Source organism: Magallana gigas, chromosome 9 (assembly GCF_963853765.1).
Source record: "Magallana gigas chromosome 9, xbMagGiga1.1, whole genome shotgun sequence".
NCBI lineage: Eukaryota > Metazoa > Mollusca > Bivalvia > Ostreida > Ostreidae > Magallana > Magallana gigas.
In genome coordinates, this window is record NC_088861.1 from 5173191 (window position 1) to 5187153 (window position 13963).

Sequence of the window (13963 nt, forward strand, 5' to 3'; positions counted from 1 at the left end):
GAAATTTAAAAGCAAGAAATTGTTTTATTTTTTACATAATTCCTTTTAAGCCGTAAAGTACGAGAAAAATTCATCAAATCAATTATGTCATCATAAGGGTTCTAACACAAAAAGACACTCTGGAATCAGTTACTAGATATTGACCATAAACGACAAGCATAATAAATTTAACATTCAATCCCTTATTGTTCAAACAATTTAAACAATCACTAATGGCTATAAAAAGTACTGAAAATGACATTTTTACTGATAACTTGTGACGTTTACTGATATTGTACTGTTATTGCTTGGAACTGTTGATATTTATTGATCATTTTACTGTTGTAATTAATAATTGCTGTTAGTTCTTATAATAACTAATATTTACTGAGATTAACTGCTGGTACTGACAATTGCTGAAAAATACTGAGAATATTTTTTAGCCTAAAATATTGTCTTTAAATTATTAACAAACACATAATACAAATTTAAATCAATTTATTTTCAAGTGTATATTCGGTAGGTATGTGTTTAACTTAGAGATTTTTTCAAATATATAATTGTTTTTTATTTACTTGATAGGTTCTTTTGAACTTAGGATACAAACAGACCACATTTTAGATTAATGTTAGAAAGGCACGCGAAAATTATTAACTGAAGGCAGACTCCACAAGAATATTTAATTTCTAAATGTGGTGATCAATTTTTTTTAATAATAAAAAAAACCCACACATTTCTGACAATGATGATTTCTTTTCAAAATATAAAAGAAACCTGGTCAGGACTTCATAATGTCTTCAAAGTTTCACTTCACAGAAAGATTAGCGAGGCAGTATCTGTGTATAATATACATACTTTCAATGTATAAAGAGGTGTTAATGTCGCAATCATCAACCTTGTAAAGTGTTAGTCTGACACCTTGTGTAGAACATGATATAATATCCGTATTTAGGTATCCATGATAATGAAAATATTTAATCAAAATGATGAGTATTTAATTGACAACAATATGAATAACCTAATAATTTTCATATATATTCATCAATAAGATGCGTTCGATTTAGATGAAGTTAGATATAATTATATTTATTAATTCCTCTCTCTTTTCTCTCTCTCTCTCTCTCTCACTTTCTCTCTATCTCTCTCTCTCTTTGTGTGTGTTTCTCTCTCTGTGTGTGTCTCTTTCACACACACTCGTACAATCGGTTCTAATTTAAAAAAAAGACACACAATTCAATTGATTTTCCTTAATAAATCAACGATTATATAGTGAAAGTCCACGCTTAAACATGCAGAACAAATTCTTTTGTATGTTGGGATCAAGAAAACCTTTAGAACTAACAGAAAACGCTCAGACTATACACACGACAGGGTAGAAAACTGGCCACATTGGTATATGTCTTGTAGCCTTAAAATAAACGAATGTAAATGACCGGGCAAAACACCGTGAAACTAAAGTGATTGACTTTATTTTGGAAACAAAATTAGTAATCATGGCCAGGTTTGTGATTATTTTATATGGTCCAATACATGAATGTGATCGCTCAAAATGGGGAACCATTAGATGTTTTTATCAATTACATATAAATGTTGAAATCTTCAAAAAAAGATCTATTAAGCATGGATTGTTCTTGACTTAACACTGTAGTATCGAATGGATTCGCGTGCGGGGATAGGGGGGTGGCTTTCTTCGATTACTATATATATTTTATTTATGTGATGAATTGTGTTAGTCGGCTTAAATAGAACTTGAAACAGGAATAAAACGAAAAAATATACATTAAAACAAATAAGCAAATAATTAGAAAAATAATCAAACCTAAATTTGTTTGGTTGTGAAACAATGCACGGTATTTGTTTTTTGTTTAATTGAAATAATACCTGAGTATGTTATTTTATCTCTTGAAAATTCCCTGGCCATTATAGTATATTCTTAGTAAATATTAGCAATTTTCAGTGCCAACAGCAAATCTCAGTAAATACATGTATCAATAGATATCTGAACTCCCAGCAAAAACCTGAGTAAATATCAGAACCAACACCAATTATCAGAAACAACACTACAATTATCAGCGAGTATCAGCAATTCTCAACAATAATGGTACAATATCAGTAAATTTCACATATTACCAGTAAAGAATGGCGCTTTCAATTCTTTATAGAGCCAGTAGTGAATGTTCTTGGCGGTTTTTTTTTTCAGTGAAGATATACCAAAAAAGGAAATTTTCTGTTATCCCTGTGGCTATGGAGATATACAAACTAGAGCAACGCATTTTTGCAAAACGTGTGACGTTCCTGAGCCGCTTTGTCAAGATTGTGCTCAACAACACACTCGGCAGAAATTAAGTAGAGGTCATGAATTGTGCAACGAAATGAAAAAAATGAACATTCAAAAACAGTAAGAAGCCATTTATTACAAACAAAGAACGAAATTAGCTATGTTTATGTTAATAGTCCTTACAAAAGTTAAATTCTTCTATTACCTTTTTTAGTTTTGAATGTAATAATAGAGTTGTTTAAGGGACAAGCAAACGGAAACAAATCATGAATGTGTTTTGATGTTTATCGGTAAATTTGCCCTATTTCAGATAATTTAAGTACATATTTTCTGTTTTTAGTAATAATGAATCAAACAAAAAGGATATATTATGTGTTCCATGTCTGAACGAAAACGTGTGTCATAAAGCAACGCATTTTTGTGAAACGTGTGACGTTCCTGAGCCATTTTGTAAAGATTGTGCACAACACCACACTCGGCAGAAATTAAGTAGAGGTCATGCATTATGCGATGAAATTGGAAACTTTTCTACTTCGCTGAGAATTTTGATATCTGAGTGAGTAAATAGAAAATAATAAACATGGGGTTTTTTTAATGAAAAATATCACAGCTGCTCTTTAGTCAAAAAATATATAACATAAAATAGTATCACAAAAGTTGAAGGTTTCGACCATATTTGTATCTGTAGTTATGCTGTAACATCAAATTTTAAAATGAAATTAAAATGGTCCTCTTGAAACATATCTGTAAACATTAAACACGTTATTAATATATCATCCTTTACATATGTAACATGCATGGCGATTTAATAACAGTCTCTATGCCCGTATCTTTCTTTTTGCAATATGTGGAAAGGTATTCATAATATATTATACTTCATGGTCTTATCAAACAAATTTCAAGCATCTTGAGATACAAACGGGATAAATAGAAATGCATTTTTGGAAATTAATACACATTTTTTAATTCAGAAATATTGTCAATGATTTTGAAGCGATTATTTAGATATTTTCCAATAGTTTTATGGAAAATTATGACTGACAGTTAAACTTAGGGTTTATGTTCTCTTTTTAGTCAACATAAACAAGATGAGAAAATTAAATTTTGCGACCTCTGTCTCCGCAAAAACTTAAGAAGAAAACAAACTCATTTCTGCAAAACGTGCGACGTGCCTGAAGCATTATGTAAAGATTGTGCCCAGCAGCATACTCGTAACAGAGTTAGCAGACACCATGAAATATGTGAGGATGCTGGAAAACTTCAAAGTTTCAAACAGTAAGTAGTTACCTCTTCTTTATGAATGTCATCAGTTTATTACGTTACATCCAAACACTGAAGTGAAACCGCTGACCATGTAAATGACTGATTTCCATAACTGTTTTAAACAAATTAAATTTAAGGTATGTTTACCTATGATCAAGGTCTGATACGGAATGTGTTGCACATTTTCATATGTACATGTATTATCGTTTGAATTATATTTTCAAAAAGATACTTTGTATTATTTTCTTGAGGGAAATATATTTTTTGCATTATTGTTTTGATTTGTTGACGTGAAAATGCATATTTATTTCTTTACCTCATTAAGAGGTATAGAACATATATAGAATGCAATGCAATGTAAATTGTATTGTTCCAAAGATTCCTTAATTCGGTTTTTACCATACTCAAACAGGATGCTAATGATATCATAGTTAAGAAGACAGATTTGTGTTTACATATCATGTCATATGTGTTAATATCAATTTATTTTAAGAATAATTATTGGTGGTTGTTTTCTAACTGATAGATTTTATTTAGTTTATATTTTTAATATCTTTTTTTCGCTGTAATTTGTTTATGAAAATAAATTGCAAATTAAATTCATAGAATTCAATTCTAACATTTCAACGACAGTCTGAGTCTTAAATTATTTTCATATTAGAAGTATAAAATTGTCTGAAAGGTAGATCCTGCTAAATTCTTTGGAAACACTTATCAATAGAACCATTCCAATAATCTGATCATGAACATCAGTTTCTCATCAAACTGATTAAAGACGAAAATTATCTAGAAGAAAAAACACCCAGGTTACAATAAATTAAAAGAAAACTGAAAAGTGAATAATTCTATGAAATAAACGCCGTTGGCAGTCAAGTACTGGCAATTTAATGTGTCCACGATTAGACTCTAAATGGCGGTGTCGTTAAATTAAGAACTCATGAAAACCAAAGAAACTACGACCTATATGAGCGCAAATATTTTATTTCTTTGTATATAACACCCAAGTGCCAGTTAATCTGCTAGATACTCAGATGCAGTAAATCTTTCCTCTTTTTTACTCTATATTCTTTCAACTTTGTCCATGTTTGTGATTTCATGATTAAAAAAACATGCATTTACGTTGTACAGCATGAATTTTATCTTAACGTTTTGTTAGATAAAAAATAACAAACTGTTTTGATCTTATGCTAATGCGATGTGGTTTTCTGTTTTTTTCCTTACGTTAGGACGTCAGGGAAATCTAAGGTTTGAAAGTTGCCTTCTCCAAAACAGTGCAGGCAATGGAAGCAAGCAATATCAATATTTTTCATTAAAAAAAATAAACCAATCTATATTTAAGGTGTCACTTATACATTCGCAATTGATGAACATGTTATATGTTATTTAATAAGCAAAATGCAAGAGTTTTCAGGTAAAAGGAAGGATAACCATTCTCATGTGTACATATACATGTAACCCTGATTTGAAAACGGATTAGCCATAATTGAGTTGTCAAAATGGGGGGTGTCATTGCGACAAGTTGTTACATAATTTCTTTAACGGTACAATGTAAGTAATAATAGGTATTATATTATCATTATTTAAAAAAACATCAGTTTGGATTAAAACAAATGTATATTCATTTAGCTGGAATAGCTAAGAACTAAATCGCGTGCCCCGGTTTCGACCAATAAGGCGATTTCATTCATCTTAAAAAAAGGTACATGTGTATAACTCGCGTGCCTTAATTAATATCTTCTAAAACATTCGATCTAGAGTATTATATTTGTGCATGTAGATGTTACAAAACAAATGTCAAAACATTCATTCGACCACCTCCCCATGGATATGTTGATTAGTTAATTCAAAGCATCTGATATCTCACCCTTTCCATGAAAGTTAAAGCAGGACTTCGCGCCGTAATATGTGCGTACCTTTTAATTAAAGAGTCCAAATTGGAATCATGAGTTACTCCACATCACACCGAACACACCGGGTGTACATATGTAGCCAGCTTTATCCTGACCTATTAATTTCCTGCCGTTAGAAATGACAAAAATGCGTTCGATTTTGCATCTTAAAAACACAAACACAAATTTAAAATTTTACTGTTTTATCTTTCACTAACACCTCACATGCAAATATATATATATATATATATATATATATATATATATATATATATATATATATATATATATATATATATATATATATATATATATATATACATGCACTAGATCGAAAGAAAATATGAAATTGTTTTACAAATTTGCACGTTTTATTTATGAATTTATAAACAGTATCGAATGAAAATCGATATTCGTTTCTCATAAGATTGCCTTAATGATATATGTTTCCACTGAATTATTTTTTTAGTCAGGCAAGGCTTTTGAAAAGCTATTAATTGTGAATAATTTATGTTTAAAAAGCAGTCACAATCTACATGTTTGTTTGCTTGGATTTCAGATGCTTGGAAAAAAAGAAACAAGGATCATATGATAACAAGGTAAAATTTTGATTGCAATTGTTGATCTAACAAAGAAGATTAAATTGAAATTTTAGCATTATTTGATTTTATATAATTTTGCAGTGCCCTGGAAAACCACAACTTATGTACATCAAATCTGATTCCGTCTCATTGATTTGGGAGAAATCATGCGAAAGTGTAAATCAGTATCAGGTTCGATATAAAACTAACAAAGCAAATGCAAAATGGAAATTTATCGAAACCGATGCAGATGAAAACCACATAGTCGTACCAGGACTGATGGCAAATACAAAATACAAATTTCAAGTTCGTGGAATATTTGGAGACCAGGAAGGTCCATTTGGTCAAGTTAATGAAAACATTGAGACAAAGAAGTCTTTAGCTACAGTTCTACTGGGTTTTTCACAACTTCAGAACAAGAGTTCTAATCCATCAATATATTTACTTCCGGTGGAAGAAAATGGAAATGCTCGAAATAAGTCTGCTCGTACTAGACAGTTAATTCTCGGTAGGTTGATAATTTTTTTTAACTTAACTTAATTTTTCAATTGCGTTACAAAACAAAATATTATATTTTCATATTTTTTAGGCAATCCCTCATCGGACTATCATGACGAAAAAACTATAATGTTAGTTGGAGCAACGGGCTCTGGAAAAAGTACATTAGTTGATGGCATTGCAAACTACATAATGGGTGTTAGTTTTGAGGACCCATTTCGTTTCACCATGGTTACATTGGAAGAAGAGGAAAAGAAAACACATAATCAGGTAAACTTTCATATGAGAAATAAAGGGCAGTTAAAATGTTTCCTGGAATAACCATGTTCATATCCCGATTAGATTTATAAAATTGCTGTTTATTACTTTTATAAGCCTTTGATAGAGGCTAAAGACTTAATCACGTTCTAACCTAATTTGTATCCAAGCAAACATTTTAACATTGTTGGTTTTTTTTTTACTTACATTTACGTTTGAGATTGACAATTTGTTTAGAATGATAAATCATACAATGTTTAACGTTAACAATATAGCAAACGTCAAACGATAAGCGATAATCATTGTGACGTCATGTAAAAAGTTCACACAGAACGTTTTCGGTATCCTATAGATTTAAAGAATTAAAATTGCAATCAAAAATATACAAAAAAGAAGGTTTTTGCTACGGAAACATATTTGCTAAAGCTAATTAATTGCTAATGGCTGTACATGTATCTAATCAACAGTGAATGCAAAATAGAATATATCATTTAAAAACTGAAAAGGTTTTGAAATATGTTTTATAGTTAAGATGTATTAAGATACGCAGGTAGGTAAAGGCAAGTCTGGGTTAAATGATCGTCAATATTATGGTCATTTTAGATATTGTTTATTTTTATGAAAACAGTGCTAAATATTAATATCAAGTAAATGTGTTCACCAAGATGTTATATTTCTACTTCGGAATCGAGTCTGTCGTCCCATGTTATCACTTGACAGTTAAAAATAGATCATTTTTTTACCTTAACAATAAATCCAAAAATGTAACACTACCCCAAAGTTTATTTGTATGTATGATACATTAATTCGATCGGCAATTAGTTCATGTTGATTAGTATTACTGCTAGAATCCTATTGTTAATCGCATAAAATAAATATTGTCAATATTTATCGGAAACCCCTCAACTTCTTCAATTTCATTGAAAATAATACGTTTTTGGGAGTTGATTTTAATCAACTCTCCTATGCAGTTACCCTGGCAAACCGAAATTGAAACAGTGTTTGGACCTAAGCACAAATCATCACCGCTGGAAAGACTTAGATCTTGAAAATAATAGATAAATTCGGTGTACTGTATGCTGTACCATTGTTTTTCAAGGAAACATATCTATAAATGCCTTGAAAATAGTCAGATTTTATATAGTACGAACAATTTATTTATTTTTTTGTAGTCGTATGTATCCCTACACCAGAGTTCAACAAAGTCTAGTTCAACCAGACGCTCGGCTGTCTCCGTAAATCTCCGAAAAGCAGTCGGAGATTAACGGAGACAGCGGAGCGTCTGGTTGAACAAGACTAGAATTCAATCTTGCTTAGATCCAGACGTTTACATTTTTTAGATCTAAATATTTCGATTACTAATTCAGAGTTTGATAGAATGATTTATACCTTTAAATATTACACAACATGATTAATATGGGGTTTTCTCGAAATTTTTGTCGGAAAAGTTCGAGAATTCATATTATAAAAATGTGCGTAATTTAAATACAGATTAGAAACTATTTGCAAAATAACATATTGTTGATTTTAAAATTGATAATAATCGATAAAATCAACTCCCGACAGTACTTCAGTACTTTGATTTTTTTCATTACAACAACGAAGCAAACGATTCTATCAGAACTTTTAAAGTATCTTAGGCCATATGATTTTAATGTTTGCCAATTCATCTCTCATAATATTTGGGGTATTGTTACACTTTTGCCTTTTTGGTACACACTGACAGAGAAAAGGCCGGTCAAGTCATATAAATCTGTATCTGCTTACCTTACAACACTCGCTGGTAAAACAAAATATCCACGCCTGTATTATCCGGATAATAACCTAACTAACAATTATCTAAATCTTAGGTATCTTTATTATATAAGTCTTATTTCGGTTTTGTTTACACTGCATTCCGATGATTTGTCTCTCGCCATTAAAGATGCTTTTGACTCATCAATGTTAATGATACGTAATGCAGAAAAAATCAAAGATATATTCAGAAAGAGAAGTCTCTAGTGACATTTTATGCTTGTAGTTTTTATAATTTAACCCAGTAATAAAGTTAGAATGGACAGGTTTCTTGAGTAAAATATGACATCATGCTGCTTATTGTGACGTCATATCGATCAGAGGAATTTTTACTCAATCGATCGCTGAGAGTTGCCGCAACATACCCGCGTATTCATTAGATCCAGTTCAATACTGAAACTTTTGACACGAGATAAAAATGAATCGTTAAGGAGGATTAATGGTTGACAAATTAATTATCTGATCTTTCTTTGTATTTATAATTATTAAAATATCAAGCAAAAGTTGTGGAAGCAAAAACTCGGGACAGAGTATAAATTAGTATATTTTCCTTTATTTTCATATAAAGCTCTTCTTTTAAAGGTTATCAATTACGTATAAAAATGACCATCGACTCATTCTGAAGAAAATTAATAGCCTGAAAGAAATGTTGTGACTCAAACTTACATATTTGTTTAGTAGATATTTTTCATAAATTCAAAATATCGGGAGGAAAGATGATCATAGACAAGTTTTTGTGCATTCATCTGCACCGAAATGCAGACAAAAATGCAAATTTCATGTAGCGGAAAAACGAAGATTACATGATCTGGAATAATTTTTCAAAGTTTACGTTTAGCGTCACGTGACTTTCCTAACATCCATCTCTGATAATGATAGCAAGGATATACGTTTGATTTTAATGAGGCCACCATGTTCCCTTCTCGGGTAATCCTATTTCTTCACAGAATCAGTCAAAACCCCCGGTCTACTGACTATTCATTTTTTGTGGCTAGAGGTCATGATTGTTTATATAGTTTCTGCGCATGCGTACAATTGTAGAAGGAGAAGCAAGCAATAATTTCGTGTAGGGCCAACATGTAATTATATTTTTTATCCGTAACAATTGAATATTTATTTAAAACGTGTAATTTTGAGAAAACTTTATATTTTTAAGAACTGAACACAATTTACAAAAGCCACATAAAAATTATATTTCATCAAATTCACTAAGTCTTGTTTTTGTGTCACTGTGTTTCTTTAAATTAATGCATTTTCAGAAGAAACAGAAAATATTCTACCTAAATAAGCTGTTCCAACGATGTATGCAAAATGTATGAAGAGTGTATGAAATTGTTATTTCAGGCAATTTCCCAAACGGAATGGATAACAGTATATAAAATATATCCAACAGAGGGAAGTCGGCTGAGCTACACGCTTAATATCATAGATACACCGGGATTTGGAGACACCAGAGGAATTGAACGCGATAATGCCATTGTCGATCAAATTAGGCAATTATTTTCAGCAAAAGGGGACCAAGGTGTTTTATATATTGATGCAGTTTGCTTTATTGTCAAAGCTCCAGACGCACGTCTCACAGTGGTACAAAAATACATATTTAGCTCAATCATGTCTTTATTCGGAAAAGATATTGAATCAAACATATGCACGCTCATCACCTTTGCTGATGGTGCAAAGCCCCCTGTACTTGCTTCACTGAAAGAATCTCGGCTTCCATTTGGGCTAACATTTAGCTTTAACAATTCAGCTTTATTTGCTGAAAACAATGAATTGATACATAACACACTATCTCCCATGTTCTGGAAGATGGGTTGTAGCAGTTTTGAAATGTTTTTTGCGCACATAAGTAGGTTACAAACAAGAAGTCTTTGTCAAACGAAAAATGTTTTAGATGAGAGGGAGCAGTTAAAAACAGTTATATCAAATATTCGACCACAAGTCACTGCAGGTTTATCCAAATTATCAGAACTGCAGCAACAGTTGGATATTTTTAAGAGGTATCAGAATGAAATAGAAGATAATCAAAATTTTGAATACGAAGTGGAAGAAACAAGACAGGAACTGGTAGACCTACCCAAAGGACAGCATGTGACAAACTGTCTTCAATGTAATACCACCTGTCATGAGGAATGCAAAATTGCAGATGACGACAAGAAAAGCGGCTGTTGGGCGATGGATCAAAATACTGGGCATTGTAGAATTTGTACCGGGAAATGCATATGGTCAGATCACAAAAACACTCCATATATTTTCAAGTATGTTACGGAAACTGTTAAAAAAACGTACTCTGAAATGAAAGAAAGATATGAAGCTGCTCAAGGACACACTCTTACGCATGAAACATACATAGAAGAATTGACTAATGATGTCGAAGATCTCTTTGAAGAAATAATGTCGATGATGAATGAAATGAACCAATGTAAGACAAGATTAAAAGAAATTGCATTAAGGCCAGATCCTTTGTCTGCAATAGAACATATCGACCTTATGATACAATCAGAGGAAACAGAAAAACAACCAGGTTATTTCAACAGAGTACAAATGTTAAAAGAGATAAAAAGAATGGCACTCGTAGATCAGGACGTAGAGAATTTCGGCCAAAATATTCGACACACAAGAGAAAATATAAAGTCAATCACGGGGAAAACCTTTCCAAGAAGAAACCATGGAAACATCGGTTTAGCCATGGGAACTACTATACAAACTAGAGTTAGACCTCGAAAAAAGAATGTATTTGCCCGTGGAGTTCAATATGTGAAGAAGTTGTGGTAATGCATTTGCATAAGGATTTAAAATTTCCCCAGAGATTCCTATGAGACGTATGTTATGAATATGTTGTACTTCAGCTTTTGAAATATATTATATTTCCAACTTTCTGGATGTTGATCATTCCTGTGACTGGAAGAGACATGCTTGATTAAAAAGTTTATTTTCTCCCAAATATTACATTGGGTTTTTTTAAGTGCAGTCATCCTTTGTACATTGGATTTGCATATGATTATTTTTAGTTAGTAGTAGATTTTTTTTCTTTGGTGTACACTACTTTGTTTTAAATAGCATTGTTTATAACGTAATGTTTTGTTAAAATGTATGGGCCAATTTAAAGAATGATCTAATTTTTTTATATTCAGATACATTTTTTTTTTCATTCTTTTAATTTTTGTAGATCCCATACATGTTTATTTCAATATGTGTGATGGATATATGTTATTTGGTGTACGTTCATACTATATATGCGGATTGCTTTATTGCTTAATGTTGCAAGTTCGTCGAAACTGCAGCAAATTCAATTGTATTTTATTATTCTGAATTATTTTTATAGAATTTTGATTGAAAGTCATAAAAGAAATAGATTAACACATTTGGAATAGAACTGAATATTCGCAGTACAGAAAAACGGAATGTAAATAAAGTGTGTACAGTGATAACCTGTGTCAACATTAGTAACATCGACTTCTCTAGACCTCCAGTGACACTTTCTGTACTTAAGTATAATATGATAAGTGAATTATCACTTGTACAAATATTTTATTGTAAAAATGACCTTTAGTATCTTATAAAAGGGTAGAAGGAGCATTTCTTTTTTGATGAAGATAATGAAAACCAATCGAGTTGCAGTGTTATTTTGAGGAGATGTTCATTTGATATTTGTCATGTTAAGTGCTATGTTTAATTAACCAGTAAACTAACTAATAAACTTATTTTTTTATTTTTTATGACATATCTAAATGCACCCCCGTATAAGTTCCTCTGTATTTTATATATGGAACATCAAGAATTTTGCTTCTTGGGCTTAGCATTATGAGTTTTTGTAATAAAACGAAATTTAGCCCAAATATTAAAGCACGGAATGTATGGACTGATATCAGAGATAAAAATTATGCAATAAATGGTCTATATATAAGTGTACTTAATTGATCAAACATAAGTTTGATCATTTATTGCGACGCACCATGTCAACAAGCAATTTAAAAGTATGACAAGCTATTCCTCTTCCCTACCGGCACGTCCCAATTTAAAAACATTTTATGTGCTACAAGTAGATAAAAATTGGTTAATGATTTGTTAAAGGATAAACCTAATCACCTAATCATTCATTTAAAAATTGAGTCGTTTAAAGTTTATTTGGTTTTTCTGTTTGAAAACTACCCTCTTTTTGACACACAGTTATATTATATCAAAGATCAGATTTATGAAGTATTCGATTTTAATGCATGTTTTACCAAAGAACATAACTTGCAGTATATGTGTTTATATCCAAATATGTTAAGCCGAAGAGTCTTGGATTCAACTTGCGTATGTAAACAAAAAATGTTTATATTAATTCATTTTTTGTTTTCCACGTTTGCAGTATATTTTATTGCCTTAATATATGATTCTATCTCATGTCGTACCCAAAGGACTAATAAGTTACTTTTAAAGCATCTGCTTCTGTATATGTATTGCTTAACTAGCATAAATATAACATTGCCCTGTCGAATATTTTCTCTAGTTTTGTATTCTCCAAACTTAAACATATCTTGATTCAGTTCAATATCTATATTTTTTGTTTATGAAGTTATTAGGAAGCTGCTGTACAGTTGGACAATTCCACATTAGGTGGCATATTGTTTCCTTTTATGTTTAAATGTTTAAATTTAGAATAAATGTGTTTTTATGCGTTCTTTTTTTATTTATTCTAATTTTCAAAATTATTCATCCATTTTAAGATTATTACTCCAAAATTATATTTGTTTGCAACTTAACAAGCAATTACTTTATTTGACGCCATGAATTTTCCCGAATTAAATCACAATTAAACCATCACAAACCAAATCATCAACGTTTCGTATTTTCCCTATATTGACATTTTCCCGATTTTGAAATTTACTTCGATTATGACATGCCAAGTTGTGACAAGGGGCACACGGCGGGTGCGACCGGTCGGCTGAGGATGCTCATTTCTCCTAGCACCTGATCCTACCTCTATCTTTTTGGAGGTTTGCTTTGAATTTGTATTTCGTTTAATGGATTTTTGAGATGGTTGACGGTTTGTTTTTGTCATTTTTTATCAACAAAAAGATTTTTTCGACATCTATCACTACAGCTCTGATTATTCACAATCTTTGGCGAAAAGTGCATTTACGAGAGGCGTTCAATAAATCATTTCATCGTTGTATCAGAAATAACACAATCAGATATTTTTGGGGTTTTGTCAATGGTTACCCTCAAAATACTCTCCTTTAATATACACACATACTTTCAACCGATTTATCCAAGCTATGAATTCATTAATATGTTTTTTTAAGTTAGAGAAAAAAGTAACAGGGAGACAAGTAGGATAAAGAGGGAGGATGGGGCAAAATTTATGTGCTGGGGCGTTATCATAAGGAAGTCGCATGTTTAAAGTGTAAATGTACGGAATAAAGTGTGAATTTTAC

General features: G+C 31.1%; 1 protein-coding gene across 1 annotated transcript in view; it reads left to right on the forward strand.

Moving 5' to 3' along the window:
- Positions 1 to 13109, forward strand: part of LOC117685375 (uncharacterized) — a 46485-nt gene extending 33376 nt beyond the window's left edge. The window contains exons 11-17 of the mRNA XM_066071989.1: positions 2180 to 2377; positions 2598 to 2813; positions 3332 to 3532; positions 5969 to 6008; positions 6093 to 6498; positions 6580 to 6758; positions 9885 to 13109. Of these exons, the coding sequence (XP_065928061.1) occupies positions 2180 to 2377; positions 2598 to 2813; positions 3332 to 3532; positions 5969 to 6008; positions 6093 to 6498; positions 6580 to 6758; positions 9885 to 11315 (2671 nt within the window). The 3' untranslated portion in view covers positions 11316 to 13109. The remainder of the gene's footprint in view (positions 1 to 2179; positions 2378 to 2597; positions 2814 to 3331; positions 3533 to 5968; positions 6009 to 6092; positions 6499 to 6579; positions 6759 to 9884) is intronic.
- Positions 13110 to 13963: the final 854 nt, after the last annotated feature.